The sequence below is a fragment of the Dipodomys merriami genome, unplaced genomic scaffold, assembly GCF_024711535.1.
Source record: "Dipodomys merriami isolate MVZ:Mamm:240054 unplaced genomic scaffold, mDipMer1.0.p SCAF_33, whole genome shotgun sequence".
NCBI classification, from domain to species: Eukaryota; Metazoa; Chordata; class Mammalia; order Rodentia; family Heteromyidae; genus Dipodomys; species Dipodomys merriami.
The window spans coordinates 2145793-2164445 of NW_027204826.1; the positions used below are offsets into that span (position 1 = coordinate 2145793).

At 42.4% G+C, this 18653-nt stretch overlaps 1 protein-coding gene across 2 annotated transcripts in view; it reads right to left on the reverse strand.

Moving 5' to 3' along the window:
- Positions 1-18653, reverse strand: part of Scaper (S-phase cyclin A associated protein in the ER) — a 213885-nt gene that overhangs the window by 172435 nt on the left and 22797 nt on the right. The window contains exons 6-13 of one of the 2 annotated variants that reach the window (XM_070042817.1): positions 16788-16888; positions 12370-12486; positions 10648-10808; positions 5327-5586; positions 3105-3317; positions 1599-1769; positions 437-512; positions 149-266 (exon numbers count right to left, since the gene is read on the reverse strand). In XM_070042817.1, the coding sequence (XP_069898918.1) occupies positions 149-266; positions 437-512; positions 1599-1769; positions 3105-3317; positions 5327-5586; positions 10648-10808; positions 12370-12486; positions 16788-16888 (1217 nt within the window). Of the gene's footprint in view, positions 1-148; positions 267-436; positions 513-1598; positions 1770-3086; positions 3318-5326; positions 5587-10647; positions 10809-12369; positions 12487-16787; positions 16889-18653 lie in introns of both variants that reach the window. The other variant, XM_070042816.1, reaches the window with a different exon arrangement.

Here is an 18653-nt window from a genome sequence, read left to right on the forward strand (position 1 = left end):
ACTTCAAGGAGGTACTTTTACTTTTCAGTGGACCTGAAGCTATCTGGAGATCCTGTGCAAAAACTGGCTATAGAACAGCTCTACTTAACAGCCCAGAGTGGCCAGCTGCCCTCCTGTGAACACGTCAAGGTATTTTCAAAGATCAGACCTCTTCCGAGATGGCGAGGACAGTTTTTCGTGCATGTGAATGCCATGCCCTGGGAGTCTGGTGGGCTCTTCGTCTACAATGTCCCCCCATGATGTATTCTGACGCCAAGATTCTCGAGCTGTTCAGGAACAAAGAAAACCATGATTCCATGAAACCAGCATCCAAATGCAGACTTTAAACACTCTATCACGTTTCCATCTCAAACTATTCATTTTATGCAGAAACTGCATACAGTAAAATGATCAATTATATCCCACCTATACCACACACACATACACCATATAATACCTTCATAATCCGCAAGGACATCATTCCAGTCCATAGACAAACCACAGAAAGACACACTCCCAGTGCCCATGCTGGCCTAAAAAGTAACAAGAGAAATCAGAAAATAAATTTCAACACAATTATTTTCACCTGAAAAGAATTGAACTCTACATGGAAATGATCCTATGGTTACTAGACTTCATTTTGAAAAAAAAGTTTAATATCAGCAAAAAAAAAGCCTCTATTCTTCTGCAGTCACAATAATGACCAAGTTAAAATTCCACTTTTTCTTTTTTCTGTGTGACTTGAACTCTGAGCCTGCTTTTGTGCATAGCTATACATTTTAAAAGCCCATGAGAGCAGGGTGCCAGTGGTTCATGCCTGTAATCCTAGCTACTCAGAAGGCTGAGATCTGAGGATCGCAGTTCAAAGCCAGCCTGGGCAGGAAAGTCCGTGAGACTCTTATCTCCAATAAACCACTAGAAAACTGGAAGTGGCACTGTGGCTCACGCGGTAGAGCGCTCGCCTTGAGCTGAAGAACACAGGGACAGCGCCCAAGCCCAGAGTTCAAGCCCCATGACCAACCAAAAAAAAAAAGCCCATGAGCCACTGAAACAAATAAATGTCAAGAGATACACAGGCCTCAGGCAATTACCATACACATGCTGACATACAATACACAAAGCATACATCAGAACTCCAGATTAAGTTGAGTAGAAAAATGTACAAGACTATAATTTACTAATCGCTGTTGTTCTTCAGGTTCCTTTCACTCACACGTGTGCCTGCACTCTGGAGGGCACGCAGGTGTGTGTCCTTGTTAGCAGACCACAGGAAGTAAAGCCACTTTATCAAGTTTTCTTCAACCCCCGTTAGTTACACTCTGAGTACACTGCAGTTCTTACTTTCCTCAATCAGAAAATGACAATTTCCCAACTTGTTGACTGCATCATATATGAAAGCACTGTGTAATGGTACAGTATTTTAAAAAAAGATTGGCTATTATTATGGAAGACTAAATCACCACAGTGATTAATAGCTACTATTTTTTTTATTGTTATTGAAGATGACTTGAAAAATCAACAACTGAAATAGCAGTGGATGAATTCTTATGCCTTTCTAGCCCTAGGAATTTTATACCTGTATAAGCTGAATGATTATGTTAAAAACTGGAAAAGCTCACAGAAAAATCACTGTCATTGTCGGTTTCAATATTAATGTCATTGTTTTCCTCAGCTTCGATTTCTCTAGTCAGCTGCTCTTCTTCAGCAATGGCACTAGCAATGGCTTCTTCGTTGGCCTTTTCCAAGCGATCTGCTAGCTCTTCTTTTTTAGCAAGGACTTCTGCCATGGACTACAAAGTAACAAACAAACAAAAGAGAGAATCATCATCACTAGATTGAAAATTCCACCAATTGATTATTTCTTCACATTCCAGTGATGAACTAAACAGTACAAATAAAATAACAATCTAGAATCATAAAACCTGGGTCCAACAGATCCTCAACCACTGCAATCAGGACTTAGAAGTCTCTTTAAACCAGGAGCCTATCTGTTGTCCCATAAAACAGAACACTAATCCATAACTTACCTTCTCTACCCAACTGCTAGTAGGAGAAACTGTGATCCTGATTTAAGCCTCCTGAGTACTTAAGGTTATAGGCATAAGCCACCAGCACCTGGCTTGGATAAACAGGGAAGGAGGGAGAACAGAGGGAAGAAGAGATAGATAAGGAGGGAGGAAGAAGGAGAGAGGGAGGGAAGGAAAGGGAAGCTAGCTACTGGTTACTCACACACATAAAACTAACCACTCAAAAAACGTTGCAAGAAGCTTGGTGCTGGTAGTGGCACACATCTGTAATCCTAGCTACTCAGGAGGCTGAGATCTGAGGATCAAGGTTCAAAACCAGCCTAGGCAGAATAGACCATGAGACTCATCTCCAATTAATCAAAAGTAGAGCTGTGGCTCAAAGTAGTAGAGCACTAGCCTTGAACAAACAAGCTCAGGAACCCTGAGGTTCAAGCCCCACAGCTGTCAAAAAAAAAAAAGCTTTGCGAGATCCTATTCTCAACCAATAAACCATCTGGAATTGGGATGTGCATCTGTCATCCCAGCTACACAGAAAGTATAAATAGGAGGATCACAGTTCATAAGAGCCTATTTGTAAAGTAAGTAAAACAAAAAAGGCTAGGGGTGTGGCGCAAGTGGTTGAAAACCCATTTAGCAAGCACAACTATCAGAATGCTGTGCTATGGAAACCTTTATTGCTACAGGGGTAGTTTCTGTTACTTGTTTTCTTCTTCTTTTTCTCCCTTTCTTTCTTTCAATTTGGATGTGAGGTTTAGTTTCTAAATCTTAAGCCAAAGTGCATTTGATCAAATCACATACAATGATTTTGGAAAAGTTTTCAAGTCTTTCTTCTTGTACCAAATAAGAAGAATCTTCATTCTATTGAGAGACTACTATAGAGCAAAACATTCGTGATGATCCCATTAGGATGTATAACTTAAATATATATCAGTGAACAACTAAAATGTAAAATGAAGCAATACACACAAAATGCCTTGTAAAACAGTTCTTGGTCCAACACAAAGTGAAAATGCAAATCCACATTACTGAGTTGACTGGCTTTTAACCCACTGGCCCAAAATTCTGAGAAGTTGCTCTTACCAAGTTAGCGGCACTCACATTTGAAATGTCTGAAGGGTCCATTTCTGTGTCTATCCTTGTGTGTTCTGCATGAACTGCAGTCTCATCTGGTGGCAAAGAAGGAGTGTCCCTTGACTGAGTTCCCGAAACACACACTGCATTCAGGTGAGCAGCAGACATGTCAAGAACTGACATGGAAGCATCTTCACCACTGCTAGAATTCCTCCCATTATCCACTGGGCTCACCATGAACTAGCAAGACACACACAAGGGAAGAATCAGAGATGGTGGAAAATACTTGCCAGCTGTTCAATCCCTAGATCATTTGTTTGTTCATTAGTCCACTCTCTTTCTCTCCCTCTGTCACACAACACATACACAAAGTGAAGATAATGTTTTTAAAAAAGGGACATTGGCTTACACCAAATACAATACCTTTTCAAAACCTTTAATTTAGTAAATATAACCCAGCCTTTATTTTCACTTTCTAACAGTGTAAACAATGGAATGTTTTATAATTACACTTCAATTCAAAAAAACCAAAACCTAAAACTGTGATTTTAAAACTCATACGGCTCCTTAAATAAATATTTAGTTAAGCACTGCAGAGGTCATAAAATTCCAGTTTGACTAATTATTCATATAAATATTAAGCTTTGCCAAGTCTTACAAGCTACTTCAGAAATTCTGCCATTGGTCAGTGAAGTGTTCCAAAATGTTGATTTTTCACACGAGCATTACTTAAATTGTGCTTCACTGTTTATACTGCGATCAACATTATTTATATGTCAGTCACCACAGTTTGTAATCTTCTTGGCAATATTTGTATTAGCATTACTGATATTTACAATTAAAGAAACCAAATCAAAGTGAAACTATAAAGTAATATGAAGGAAAGATGTAATAGACTAATTCCATTTTTTAGGAGGACAGTAAAGAAAACAAATACAAATTGGCCACCAGCAATGAGCTCCATACTGAAACATCTTAGAAATAGTTTAAGTATTTAAATTTTCTGTATATGGATTTTCCTAGAATATCCAAACCATATAAATGTACTTGCTACACAGAAGTGTTATTATTTTTACATGAGACACATTAGTAAAACTACTAAATGTTTTTAGGTAAAATTACAAAGTGATTTCTTCACTAAGTATCTACTATATTAAAAAGTTGTTTTGGTTTTTCTGCAATAGGGGTTGAACTCGGGGCCTGGGCACTGCATTACATCCAAAAAACATGTTACTCACTGACCGTCTGTTTAGTTCTCTATTCAACATTGCTAGAAATTTAAATGCTATATAAAACTGCCCCCCCCCCCAGGAGCTAGCAATCTCACCAAGGCATAAAACATACACACGTTGGGGCTGGGAAGGTGGCTCAGTGGTAGAGCACTTGTCTTGCATGCATGAGGCCCTGGGTTCGATTCCTCAGCACCATATAAGCAAAAAGAAAAAAGCCAGAAGTGGCACCGTGGCTGAAGTGGTAGAGCGCTAGCCTAGAGCTGAAGAGCTGAGAGACAGTGCCCAGGCCCAGAGTTCAGGCCCCATGACCGGACCCAAAAAACAAAAAAAAACATATACACGTTAAAGAGTTACAGCACACCAAGAATAATGAAGGAAAACTTCCATTATCATCATCAAAAAGAAACATGAGTGGATTAGTGAGGATTTCCAATGGGGGGGGGGGAGGGGTAGAATCCAGCCAGGCACCAATAACTCAAGCCTATAATCCCAGTTACTCAGGAAGCTAAGATCTGAGGATCACTGTTTGAAGCCAGCCTGTGAGATTCTATTGCCAATTCATCACCAAAAAGATGGAAGTGGAGCTGTGGCTCAAGTGGTAGAAAAAACCTTGAGCAAAAAATCCTAATTAGCAGGTGGCGCAGGTGGCTCACGCCTGTAATCCTAGCTACTCAGAAGGCTAAAATCTGAGGATCGAGGTTCAAAGCCAGCCCGGGCAGCAAAGTCCATGAGACTCCTATCTCCAATAAACCACTAGAAAACCAGAAGTGGTGCTGTAGCTCAAGTGGTAGAGCACTCACGTTGAGCTGAAGAGTGCAGGAACAGCGCCCAAGCCCAGAATTCAAGCCCCACGACCGACAAAAAAAAAAAAAAAAAAAAATCCTAATTACACAGAGAGAGAGAGAGAGAGAGAGAGAGAGAGAGAGAGAGAGAGAGAGAGAGAGAGAGAGAGAGAGACACTGCAGCTCACCTAGACCTGTTTGGAGAGGCAGGGAAAAGATTTTCAGAAAGAATTACCTGGGCTCTATCAGTAAGTGGGTGCTCAGAAGAGTATGAGTCTTTGGGCCGAGAGTCTGTATGATTAGCAGGTCCATCTTCCACAAAGCCCCCTTTCTCTATGTCATCCTCAGGTAGAAGACAAATATTCTCCTTATCGCTGTCATCCTTTGACTTGGAGGCTTCTGTTGCTGGAGAAACTTTTGGCATGACTGCTGTTGATCGAGAACGAACTGGCCTTCCTCTCTGAACAGTTTCCCACCCTTCAGCATCTTTACGGTCTATGCAATAGAGGGAAGACAATAAGCCAAGATTTTTTCATATGGAAATCCATAAAATAGAAATATTTTCCTGCTAGGCACAGATGGCTCACACATGTAATTCTAGCTACTCAGGAGGCTGAGATCTGAGGATTACGGTTCAAAACCAGCCCCATGCAGGAAAATCCATGATCTCCAATTAACCACCAAAAAGCCAGAAGTGGAGCTAAGGGCTTAAGTGGTAAAGTGATAACCTTGAGCAAAGACGTGGAGGGATAGTGCATAGGCCTTGAGTTCAAGCTTCAGTAGCGGCACACACATACACACATGCATACATACACACACAGACACATGTTAAAGGCCACATACGTAAGTAAAATAGCATTTGAACAATGAATGTATACTAGGTCCAAGCACAGTTGCAAGCACTCTATATATAATAATACTTCTTCAGTCCTCATAGTCCCATCTTACCAATAATGAAACTGGGCAAAGAGTAGCTGAGAAACCTGCCCAGATCACACACCTAATAAAGGTAAAGTCAGGAGGCAAATGCAATAAACATGGCATGTTCAGTGGATAAACAGTTGTTTATGATAAAGATTATCAGAAGCTTTAACTTTTTTTGTACTGGTCCTGGGCACTGTCCCTGAGCTTTTTTGGTCAAGGCTAGTATTCTACCACTTAAGCCACAGCACTACTTCCAGTTTTTTGGTGGTTAATTGGAGATAAGAGTATCATAGACTTTTTTGTCTGGGCTGGCTTCCAATGTCAAACTTAAATCTCAGCCTCTAGGGTAGCTAGGATTACAGATGTAAAGCACTAGTGCTGAGTTTTTAAATCTCACTTTTTTTTTTTTTTTGGTTGGTCATGGGGCTTGAACTCTGAGCCTGGGCACTGTCCCTGCGCTGAATGGGCACTGTCCCTGCGCTCTTCAGCTCAAGGTAAGTGCTTTACCACTTGAGCCACAGCACCACTTCTGGTTTTCTAATGGTTTATTGGAGATTAGAGTCTCATGGACTTTCCTGCCCAGGCTAGCTATGAACCATGATCCTCATATCTTAGCCTCCTGAGTAGCTAGAATTACAGACTGGAGCCACCGACACCCAGCTAATCTCACAACTTTTTAAGTGTCTACTTCTACATAATTCATTTTATCAAATTTATATTATAGTATCCTCTTTGGCTCAATGCATTATTCAGAAGTATTTCCAAAAATTCAAAAATTTCAGAACTATACACCAATCTTGGGGACTGTCCCTAAGGTTTTATGCTCAAGGCTAATGCTCTACCACTTGAGCCACAACTCCATTTCTGATTGGAGAGGAGTCTCAGACTTTCCTGTCCAAGTTGGCTCCAAACCATGATCTTCATATCTCAGCCTCCTAAACAGCTAGGATTATAGGTGTGAGCAAATGGTGCCCAAAGAGCCACCTTTTGTTTTAATTAGGTTATAATAAACAGGGGAGATTTCCTTATTACATCTCCATATGTGTTTCTTTGTAACTAATTTCTAACCTGGCAGCCTATGACCAATCACAAACTGATTTCATTTACCTGAAGTCTGCTGAGACTTGTTTATTGGCCTGGATGGTTGATAAATTTTCCCAGGGTGCATAAATGTTTATTTAGATTTATAGCTCAGGCTTTGACAAAGTAACTTGTATCAAAATTGGCCCTCTTCCTTGCCAAAAGCTACTGTAAACGCAGGACCAAATATATACATGAACAGCTTTAAAGCACTGGAAATAACCAATGTGGGTGAGATTTGAGAAAGACAATTCCTAAATGCAGAAAACAACATCAGGCCCACACTCACTCACTGTGATATTTATCTCAACACATGAGGGGTTCGGAGTGCAGGGGAACTGGGTCTTAGGGGGAAAAAACAAAACAAAACAAAAAAACACATTCCTGGTGGGCTGAAAGAGACTGGAGTTCAGGGAGTCCAAAACAACTGGGACTTCAGAGGAGGAACAGAGAAGAAACCAAACAGTCTGTATTCACTCTCCCCAAAGAGGTCTGACAACTGCTCAGCTTTGCGTACACAAGGCAGGACTCCAAGAACCCAGCAGAAAGTAGCAGCTGGGAAGCAAGTGAGCAGAGCAGACCCCAAGGTGATCATTAGAATTCAAGGATGCAGTGGACTCTGCAAATACCCCAAGCTTCAGCTGACACCCGAAGAGGAATAAAGACAAAACTGCAACATACCAACCTTAATACAACTTCAAAGGGAACGTTCAAAGGATTAGGATGATCTGCTTATTCTCCACCATCTAACCAGACTGGAAATGCTTTTTAAAATATAAGCTTTTTAAAAGATGTCTCCTAAACATCCAGTTAAAAACAGACAAACACCAGTGGTTCATGTCTGTAATCATGGTTCAAAGCCAGCCCAGGCAAGAAAGTCCATGATATTCTCATCTCCAATTAATGAGTAAAGAGCTGGGAGTGGAGCTGTAGATTAAGCAAATCAAGTCGTAGAGCTCTAGATCTATCACTTTTGTGAAAAAGCTCAGGAACAACACCCAGGCCCTGAGTCAAGCCCTAAGACCAGCCCAAAACAAAACAAAAACAGAAAAGCTTGGTGCTGATGGTTCATGCCTATAATCCTAGCTGCTCAGGAGGCTGAGATCTGAGATCCACAGTTGAAAGCCAGCTAGGGCAGACAAATCTGAGAGACTCTTCTCTCCAATTAGTCAGCAAGAAGCTGGAACTGGAAATGTGGTACCAGTAGTAGAGGGCTAGCCTTGAAAAAAAAAAAAAACAACTGAGCTGGGTGCCACCTATAATCCTAGCTACTGAGGAGGCTGAGATCTGAGAATCACGGTTCAAAGCCAGCCCGGGCAGAAAAGTCCATGAGACGCAGCTCCAATTAACCACCAGAAAACCAGAACTGGTGCTGTAGCTCAAGCGGTAGAGCGCTTGCCTTGAGCTGAAGAGCACAGGGATAGCGCAAAAAAAAAAAAAACCTGAGAGCATAAAGCCCAAAGTTCAAGCCCCAGTACTAACACACACAAAAAAGGAAAACTCTGAGACAAATAGGTATTATTTTACCCTATCATCAAAAAGACAAGAAATAACAAATACTAGTAAGAAAGTAAAGAAATGAGAGCTCTTACTATAGAAATGTAAATTACTATGATAAACAGTACGGAGATTCCTCAACAAACTTAAAATAGAGCTATCATATACATTACTGGGTCTATACCCAAAGGAAATCTTTCTACCAAAAATGTATTTGTACATCCCAAAATATTTATTGTATCATATTCACAATAGTCAAAATATGGAATTAACACAGATGGTTTTTAGCAGATGAATAGATAAAGAAAATGTATAATATTTACACAGCGAAGTTCTACCACATGCAGCATGGATGGAAATGGAGATCATTATGTTAAGTAAAGACATACAGAAGATCAAAAACACATGTTTTCACACATCCATGGAAAAGAACCAGTTAACCTTGTAGAACAGAATTCCACAAGGCATGCAGGCTCTCTCTGGAGGCAGAAGCAAAGGTTTACAAGCTTAAGGCCACACTAGAATATAGTGCCTTCAAATCATGTGTATGTGTAAGCAAACATAATTAGAATTATTAAATCTTTTGGCTAAACTGGACACTGGTGGTTCATTCTAGAAAAGGCTGAGATCTAGCCGGGTGCCGGTGGCTCACTCCTGTCATCCTAGCTACTCAGAGGCTGAGATCTGAGGTTCAAGGTTCAAAGCCAGCCCGGGCAGCAAAGTCCGTGAGACTCATCTCCAATAAACCACTAGAAAACCGGAAGTGGAGCTGTGGCTCAAGTGGTAGAGCACACGCCTTGAGCTGAAGAGCACAGGGACAGCGCACAAGCCCACAGTTCAAGCCCCACGACCAACCAAAAAAAAAAAAAAAGGCTGAGATCTAAGGATCATGGTTCAGGACTACCTCAGATAGGAAAGTTCCTGAGACTCTTATGTCCAATTAACCAGCAAAAAGCCAAAAGTAGAGGTGTGGGGAGATCTGAGGTTCACAGTTCAAAGCCAGCCAGGGTAGACAAATCTGAGACTCTTATCTCCAATTAATCAGCAAGAAGCTGCAACTGGAAATGTAGCTTGAGTAGTACAGGACCAGCCTTGAGCAAAAAAGACACTGAGAGCAGACAACTGAGAGCATAAAGCCCAGAGTTCCAGTCCCCCAGCACAAAAAAGAAAAGAAAAAGAGAAACTCTGAGACAAGTAAGATCTCAACCAGTAGAATGTCAGCCCTGAGTGCAAAAGCTGTGAGACAATGTCAAAGCCCTGAGCTGAAGCTCTAGTTCTCTCTCCGTCTCTTCCTCTTCCTCTTGCTCTCTCTCTCTCTCTCTCTCTCTCTCTCACACACACACACACACACACACACACACACACACACACACACACACATTCTTTTGGCTATACTGTTTAAAAATCTGTTCTGTTGAATTGACACTTTTAATTGTTAAGAAATATCTGTAGCCCGGCGCCTGTGGCTCACGCCTGTCATCCTAGCTACTCAGGAGGCTGAGATCTGAGGATTGCAGTTCAAAGCCAGCCCAGGCAGGAATGTCCCTGAGACTCTTACCTCCAAGTAACCACTCAGAAAATTGGAAGTGCCCCTGTGGCTCAAGTGGTAAAGCTGAAGAGTGCAGGGACAGCGCCCAGGCCAGAGTTCAAGCCCCATGACCGACAAAAAAAAAGAAACAAAGAAAGAAAGGGAGAAAGGGAGAAAGGAAGGAAGGAAGGAAGGAAGGAAGGAAGGAAGGAAGGAAGGAAGGAAGGAAGGAAGGAAGGAAGGAAGGAAGGAAGGGAGGGAAATATCTGCAAAGCCTGTCAATGATTAACACCTGTAATCCTAGCTACTTAGGAGGCTGAGATCTGAGGATCAAGGTTTGAAGGCAAAACAGGAAAGTCTGTGAGACTCTTATCTCCAATGAACCACCAGGAAACCAGAAGTGGAGGTATGGCTCAAAGTGGTACACTGCTAGCTGTGAGTGCAAAAGCAAAGGAATATATCTAGGCCCAAGTTCAACCCCCAATACTGGCAGGAAAAAAAAAAAAGGTTGATTTGAGGCCACTTGCCATTTTTGCGGGCAGTCCTCTGCACTGGCACGGGTGGGCAGGGTGGAGCAGGCGCAACATCCGAGGAAGCAGCAGAGCCTGTGTGATGAGCCTTTACCTTGTCGGCCCAACTGACGCCTGTCGGCGCCAGACGTGGGGCGGCCACAGTGCCAGGTGGACCCCTGTAATTATCCACACATACAAACACGTTACATTTTAAATCAGCTATGTGTCTGTGTCTACGTTTACAGACTAATCCATTATCACTGCCATTTTAGTTCAAGAGACCCATAACTATCTTGATCTAATGCGTCACTAATTCTTTTTATGCTTTATAATAATGTATGAGGATAAAGATCATATAAAAGCCATTTAAAAATAGAATTCACAAAGGGTGCCAGTGCCTCACACCTCTAAACCTAACTACCCAGGAAGCTGGTTTCTGAGGATCACAGTTTGAAGCCAGCCTGGGCAGGAAAGCCTGGGAGAGTCTTCTGCACTAAATAACTTGAAAAAAAAAAGCTGGAAGTGCAATTGTGGCCCAAGTGGTAGAGCACTAGCCTTGAGCAGAAGTATCTCAGGGACAGCACCCAGGCCCTGAGTTCAAGCCCCCATACTGACACCAAAAAATAAATTAAAAAAAAAAAAGAGCTCATACTGATCAAGATCCATTGTACTGCTGAGCACTGGTGGCTCACACCTGTAATCCTAGCTACTCAGGAGGCTGAGATCTGAGGATCGAGGTTTAAAGTCAGCCAAGGCAAGAAAGTCTGTGAGACTCCTATCTCTAATTAACCACAAAATCATAGAGTGCCCAGCCTTGAACAAGAAAGCTCAGGGACAGAGCCCAGACCCCAAGTTCAAGCCCTAGTACCAAAACAAAAACAAACAAAAAGACTCCAACATGATGTTGGAAATCAAAAAGTCTACACAGAAGGGCAGGCTATCTACATAGTAAAAAGCCCTGGTCAACCAAGCTTTCCCCCTGTAGCTTGCAACTGTCAAGAAGAACTACCAAGAATGCAACATCACACGAGGAGGACTGCCAGAACAGCTAGGCATTGTCCCTGTGCCCTTAGAACAGCTGGTCCAGCACCATGTGCACTAACAATCTAAAACAGAGTGGAGTGCTTCTAGCTCTGGAGAGAAAAGGGCTGCAGACGAGACGTCATTTGACATGAGCGCTTTCCTGAATCTTGAGAGAAAAGTCTGCCATGGATCCCTAGGCTTTGGCTGGTTCTTCTTGCCTATATGATTATTTAATCAGAATATAAACAGAGCCTAAAGACATAAAGAACACCAGCAAAAATACTGATAGGTGTACAGTGGGATTCTGAGAGGAGAGAAAGGACTGAAAGAGTATTTTAAGAAGTAACTTGCAAAAATTTGCTGAACTTAATGAAGAAGAATAATCTGCACATTTGGGCAGGTGCTTTGTCTTACCAGTCACATACTGCAGCACGTGAGTTTGTATAAATCCTTCTACCAGATCTAGAAGCTAAGCAGAAGCTAAGAGGTGTTTCTAGTCGTCCCCTGAGGTTGCTAACGGGATTATTCCCTACTTAGCATTAGTGGGTGTGGCATTCCCTCCTCTCCAGGTTGATACCTGAGTGTGGGTCTGCGCTTAACATACAAGGGGATATATGGATATTTTTGCAGTAAGCCATCAGTTACAATGCTACAACTGTTAATCAATAGAAAACAATTTACTGTAATATAAAGTGTTTTTTTAGTTCACCTCACCCAAAATTTAAGCTTCTTCGAGCACTGGATGGCACATTTATTCTATCTGTTGATGGGCTGGGAATCACATGGCGTCCTGGAGACATCTTCTTGACCTCCCATGCCAGGGATGTTGGTCTGCCAATTTAAGACATGAAGCAGATTAATTAGGAAGAAAATGGAAAATTGACTAACCTTTCCTCTTGGTAGCTGATGAGTAATTTCTGGAAACAAGGAGAAATCACAGATGATACACTGCCCAGGATTTTCCCCACAGGGCAGCAGAGCAACAGAACTCTATCTACCACCAAAGTGTTAGATACACTTCTGAGCTACAGGTCTCCACACACCCAGCTAAAAACCATTTGAAAGGCAACAGTAAGCCAGGTGTCAGTGGCTCACATCTATCATCCTAGCTACTCAGAAGGTTGAGATCTGAGGATTATGGTTCAAAGCCAGCCTGGGCAGAAAGGTCTGTAAGACTCATCATCAATTAACCACCAAAAAGCTAAAAGTGGAGATACAGATGAAGTGAATGCCAGCCTTGAACAAAAAAGCCAAGGACAGTGCTCAGGCCTTGAGTTCAAGCCCCAGAACCAACAAGGCAACAGTATTCATTCAGACTACCTTTTGCTGATGTCCAAGAGAATTTAGCTTGTGGGAAAAGGATCAAAACAGAAGGAAGGGGGCTGGGAAGGTAGCTCAGTGGCAGAGTGCTTGCCTCGCATGCACGAGGCCCTGGGTTTGATTCCTTAGCACCACATAAACCGAAAAAAATCCAGAAGTAGCACTGTGGCTCAAGGAGTAGAGCACTAGCTGTGAGCTGAAGAGCTGGGGGACAGCACCCAGGCCCAGAGTTCAAGCCCCACAACTGACAAAAAAAAAAAAATGGCAGCGTGAAATTTCGAATACATGAGGAAAACATAAATTCTCTTCTGCTTAATGGCCCATGATGGGGGAAGCAAAAAGGCTTCATGGCTGAGGCACGGAACTGCTCACTGCTATGCTTCTTCACTGCCCCAAACCAACCAGGTGTCTGGATCCACACTCTACTGAAATGTGCTTCTTGGCAAGGCCTTCTCCCTTCCTCCACCCTCAGTCACATCAAGTCTCTCCTATGCTCATCTCCCAGCAGTGATTCTCCATTCTAGCTAATGACTGAGGCTTTTTTCATTAAAAAAAGAAGTGATAAACAGCAGGATAGTCTGATAACATACTATTCAAAAGTCTAAGCAATGCCAGGCGCCAGTGGCTCACGCCTATAATCCTAGCTACTCCAGAGGCTGAGATCTGAGGATTGCCTATAATCCTAGCTACTCAAGAGGCTGAGATCTGAGGATCGTGGTTCAAGGCCACCCTGAGCAGGAAAGTCCAGTGAGACTCTTACACTCAATAAACGATTCAGAAAAAACCAGAAGCGGTGCTATGGCTTAAGTGGTAGAGCACTAGCCTTGAGAAGAAAGGAGCTTGGGAACAGCGCCCAGACCCAGAGTTCAAGCCCCAGGACCAGCAAAAAAAAAAAGTCTAAAGCAACTGAACACTGGTGGCTCACACCTGTAATCCTATCTACTCAGAAAGCTGAGACCTGAGGATCATGGTTCAGTTAGCCTGGGCAGAAAAAGTCTGTGAAGCCGGGCGCTGGTGGCTCACGCCTGTAATCCTAGCTACTCAGGAGGCTGAGATCTGAGGATCGCGGTTCAAAGCCAGCCCGGGCAGGAGAGACCGTGAGACTCCTATCTCCAATAAATCACCAGAAAACCGGAAGTGGCGCTGTAGCTCAAGTGGTAGAGCGCTCGCCTTGAGCTGAAGAGCTGAGGGACAGCGCCCAGGCCCAGAGTTCAAGCCCCACGACCGACAAAAAAAAAAAAAAAAAAAAAGAAAAAGTCTGTGAGTCTCTTATCTCCAATTAACCAGCAAAAAGTCAGAGCTGAGAGTGCCCGGGCCTTACATTCAAGCCCCAGTAGCAACACACACACACACACACACACACACACACACACACACACACACACACACACACACACACACACACACACACACACACACACACACACACACACACACACACACACACACACACACACACACACACACACACACACACACACACACACACACACACACACACACACACACACACACACACACGCCCTCCCCCCCCTCTAAAGATCTTTGACAACTTATTGTCAAATGACTTTTTTGACAGACTATAACAAACTATACTCACAGATGAAAAGTATCCATTCCTATTCAACCTTGAAAACAGTTGCTATCTTCTTTTAAAAAGATGTTAGGGTCAAAATGCCATTTCATTGTCTTTAGTAGTTAAGGCTGAGTGTTACTCATTGTTTGAATTTTTTCTTTTCCTTTTTTTTTAAAGGCCAGATTAAAGTTTTCATTCAAGGATTCACACTTGCTGGACAAGTGCTCTACCACTTTAGCCATGACCCTAACCTTTCTTGCTTTATTTTTCAGATAGGGTCTCACATTTTTCTTGGCACCAGCCTGGAACCATGATTCTTAGACCTTCACCTGCCCAGCAGGTGGATAACAAGCATGTATCACCATGCTCAACTTTTTCTTTAAGACAGGATTTTAATGATTCTTTTTTTTCTTTTGGATTGGGCTTTTCAGAAACCAAATCCTCTATCTTTGCCTCCTGAGTAAGATTACAGGCATGCATCATCACACCTGAACTTTTTCTTTTAGGGTTCTCATACTGGTATCTTTGGCTCTCTTTTTCCCCTACTGGTGTTTATATCATCTTCTCACTTATATAAAGTAGTTTAATTTTAATTTTTTTATTTTTAATTTTTTATGTAGACAAGCTCATTTTCTTCTTCTTAGAACAAGTAAATCTATTTCTTTTGCAGCGTCTTCCTTTCTCGTACAAAATCCTCACTCATACTATAATTATAAAAATGATTGTCAGTATTTTTTTTTTGGTCGGTCATGGGGCTTGAACTCTGGGCCTGGGAGCTGTCCCTGCACTCTTCAGCTCAAAGCGAGCAGTCTACCACTTGAGCCACAGCGCCACTTCCGGTTTTCTAGTGGTTTATTGGAGATAAGAGTCTCTGACTTTCCTGCCCCGGCTGGCTTTGAACTGCGATCCTCAGATCTCAGCCTCCTGAGTAGCTAGGATTACAGGCGTGAGCCACGGGTGCCCGGCTTCAATATTTTATTTTAAAATGTGCAACTTCAGTTTCTAACCTTTACAACTCAAGTGTCGCTGAATCAACCAAAGATTGTAAGATGAACAACGCCATCTACAGGAATTCTCACATAGTTTTCATCTGGGAGCTGCCTCAAGAGGCAAAGAAATGCTCATAACTGGCCAGGGAGGGGAGAGAGAGGGGGAGAAGGAGGGGGGAAGAGAGAAAGAAAGTCAGAGGGAGAGAGGAAAAGAGGGGGGGGAGGGAGAGAGAGAGAGAGAGAGAGAGAGAGAGAGAGAGAGAGAGAGAGAGAGAGAGAAAGAAGGTAGAGGGGAAAGGGGAGGGGGAAAGGAGAGAAGGAAAGTGCTAGGACCCATAGCTCATGCCTGTAATCCTAGCTACTTAGGAGGCTGAGTTATGAGGATCAAGGTTTGAAGCCAGTCTGGCAGGAAAGTATGTAAGACTCTTATCTCCAATTAACCCTGCCCTTCCCCCCCCTCCCCCCTCCCCCAGCCAAGAAAGAGTGGAGCTGTGTCTAATCCAGTGAAGGAAAGCTCCCCCAATCACCTGTCACCTACAGGTAGGGGTGAAACTGCTAGATACAAAGAAACCAAGGTCTCAGCCACCCATGGACCATGAAGAAACAGAAAAACAACATATATTAAAAGTTCTCACCATGAAGAATAAAAGCATCAACATATCATAGTTGAGCTGCCCTGGATTTGGTTTCCCAGGGAACTAGCTCTCCTGCATCTGTCTCAAGTTTGCTCTCTTGGTTCTTTGGTTCCTAACCGGTGCCAGTCTTGGGCCTTGAACTTGGGGCCTGGGTACTTTCCCTGAACTTGACTTTTCACTCAAGCTAGCATTCTTCCACTTGAGCCATACCTCCACTTCTGGCTTTTTTGCTGGTTAACTGGAGAGAACAATCTCACATACTTTCCTGCCTGGGCTGACTTCAAACCAAGATCCAGGATTACAGGCATGAGCCTCTGGTGCCTGGTTTAAGGTTCATTTTGTTTTTTGTTTTGCTTTGTCTAAGACATCAGGCACCCTATTCAGAAGGGCACCACCCTTAAGATTCAATCACTTCCGACAGACCCCACAACTCTCTATGCTTGCTCATCAGTAAGTTTCAACTTATGAACTTAGGAAGGTCACATTCATACCACAGCAGGCATTACACTTCCTGAGAGCAAGTTTTGTGTCCATGAGGTCAAGTTTGTTGTTGATTTCAATGACTGCTATGGAAACTGCTGGTTATCACAGATAAACCCCAGAACTCATTACCTGCTTTGGGCATCTGTCTTCTCTAGCTTCTCCTGGAGTTGAATCCAGTCAATCAGTGCTTTGAAGTCTCTCACATAGTAATCCAGCATCATCAATACTTCCTTAGTTAAATAAAAATAAAAAAAAATTATTTCCACTCTCAGAATAAAAAGCTTCAAGAAAAAAATTATTAATACAAATTAATATTTTTGACATTAAACTCATTGAAGAAGGTGTATAAATAACTTGATTTTAGTTTTCTTTTTTCTTGTTCTTTTTTTTGCTGGTACTAGAGCTTGAACTCAGGGCCTGGGCACTGTCCTTGATCCTCTCCGTGCTCAAGGCTAGCACTCTACCACTTAAGCCACAGCACCACTTCTGGCTTTTTCTGTTCATGTAGTGCTGAGGAATCAAATAAAGGGCCTCATGCTTGTGAGGCAAGCACTCTACCATTGAGCCACCTTGCCAGCCTTAGTTTTAATTCTTTTCATTCTCAATGTTTCGTAGGATAAGTGTATGAGGTCCAAGTTTAAAGATTAAGAAATGGCACTGACATGCTTTCTCAAGACATCTCTGGGCTAGGTGCCAGTGGTTCACATCTGTCATCCTAGCTTCGTAGGAGGCTGATATCTGTGGATCGTGGTTCAAAGTCAGCCAGGGCAGTACAATCCATGAGACTCTTATCTACAATTAACCCCCAGAAAACTGGAAGTAGCGCTGTGGCTCAAAGTGGTAGAGCATTAGCCTTGAGTGAAAGAGCTCAGAGACAGCACCCAGGCCCTGAGTTCAAGCCCAACAACAACAATAACAACAACTACAAGACCTTCCTGAATATTCTCCTTTTCATCTAATAGTAAAGATGACATATAAAAGAGTACATAAAACATACAAATACAGATAATTATCACAAAGAAAAAAAACACATGTAAATGCCCCAAATACACAAAACAGAAAAAGATACAATTATTGCTAAGACTTTTGTAAACATCCCAGAGGCTCAGGAGTCAGGGATCAGGAGGATCAAGTTTCAAGACCAGCTAGGGCACAAACTTCCCAAAGACCTCCATCTCAAACAATAAAAGCCAGGGGGGAGGATGGGAAGGGATGGGAAGGGGAAACAAAGGAGGAGGCTACAATGCTTGATAAGAAATGTACTCATTATCTTGCCCATGTAATTGTAACCCCTTTGTACAAATTTTCACAATAAAAAAAAAACAAAAAACAAAACAAAAAACAATAAAAAGCCAGGCATGTGTCTGGCATCTCGGCAAAGCGAGAAGTAAGAGGATGGCAATCCAGTCCAGGCACAAAAGTGAGACCCTACTCAAAAACTAATGAAAGCAAAATGCACTGACAAAGTGGCTCAAGTAGCAGAGCACCTGCCCCTGGAGGCACAATATCCTAAGTAGTTCAATTTCAGTACTGGAAAAAAAAAAAAGTTCAGGCTGGTGAGGGCATAAAGAGACCCTATCTCAACAATAATCAATTGGGGGGAGGGGAGGCCAGCCAAGAACCTAAGTTCATACCCCAGTACCACCAAAAGCAACTGATAATGTGACTGTGTAAGTACTGCTCCATCAGCCAAAGCTGTCAGTCACATGCATAAGGTATGAGACAAAGAAACTGAAATTGCAACACACCCTCACCTCGCCATAAAGACACAGTAGGCTCATTTTACCATAATGACTATTTTCCAAGACTCTCAGAAAACACCAGCCAGTTATATGATCAGTATAATCACTTGCAAACCAGTATGATGACTTGAAAAATAATTACTTTTCCATAACTACTGCAGAATCAGCAGCAAAGACCACCATACAGAAGTAGGTATAGTTTAGGCATAAGACCCATGACTATTAATTTATGTCAACTTATTCCCAAATGAAA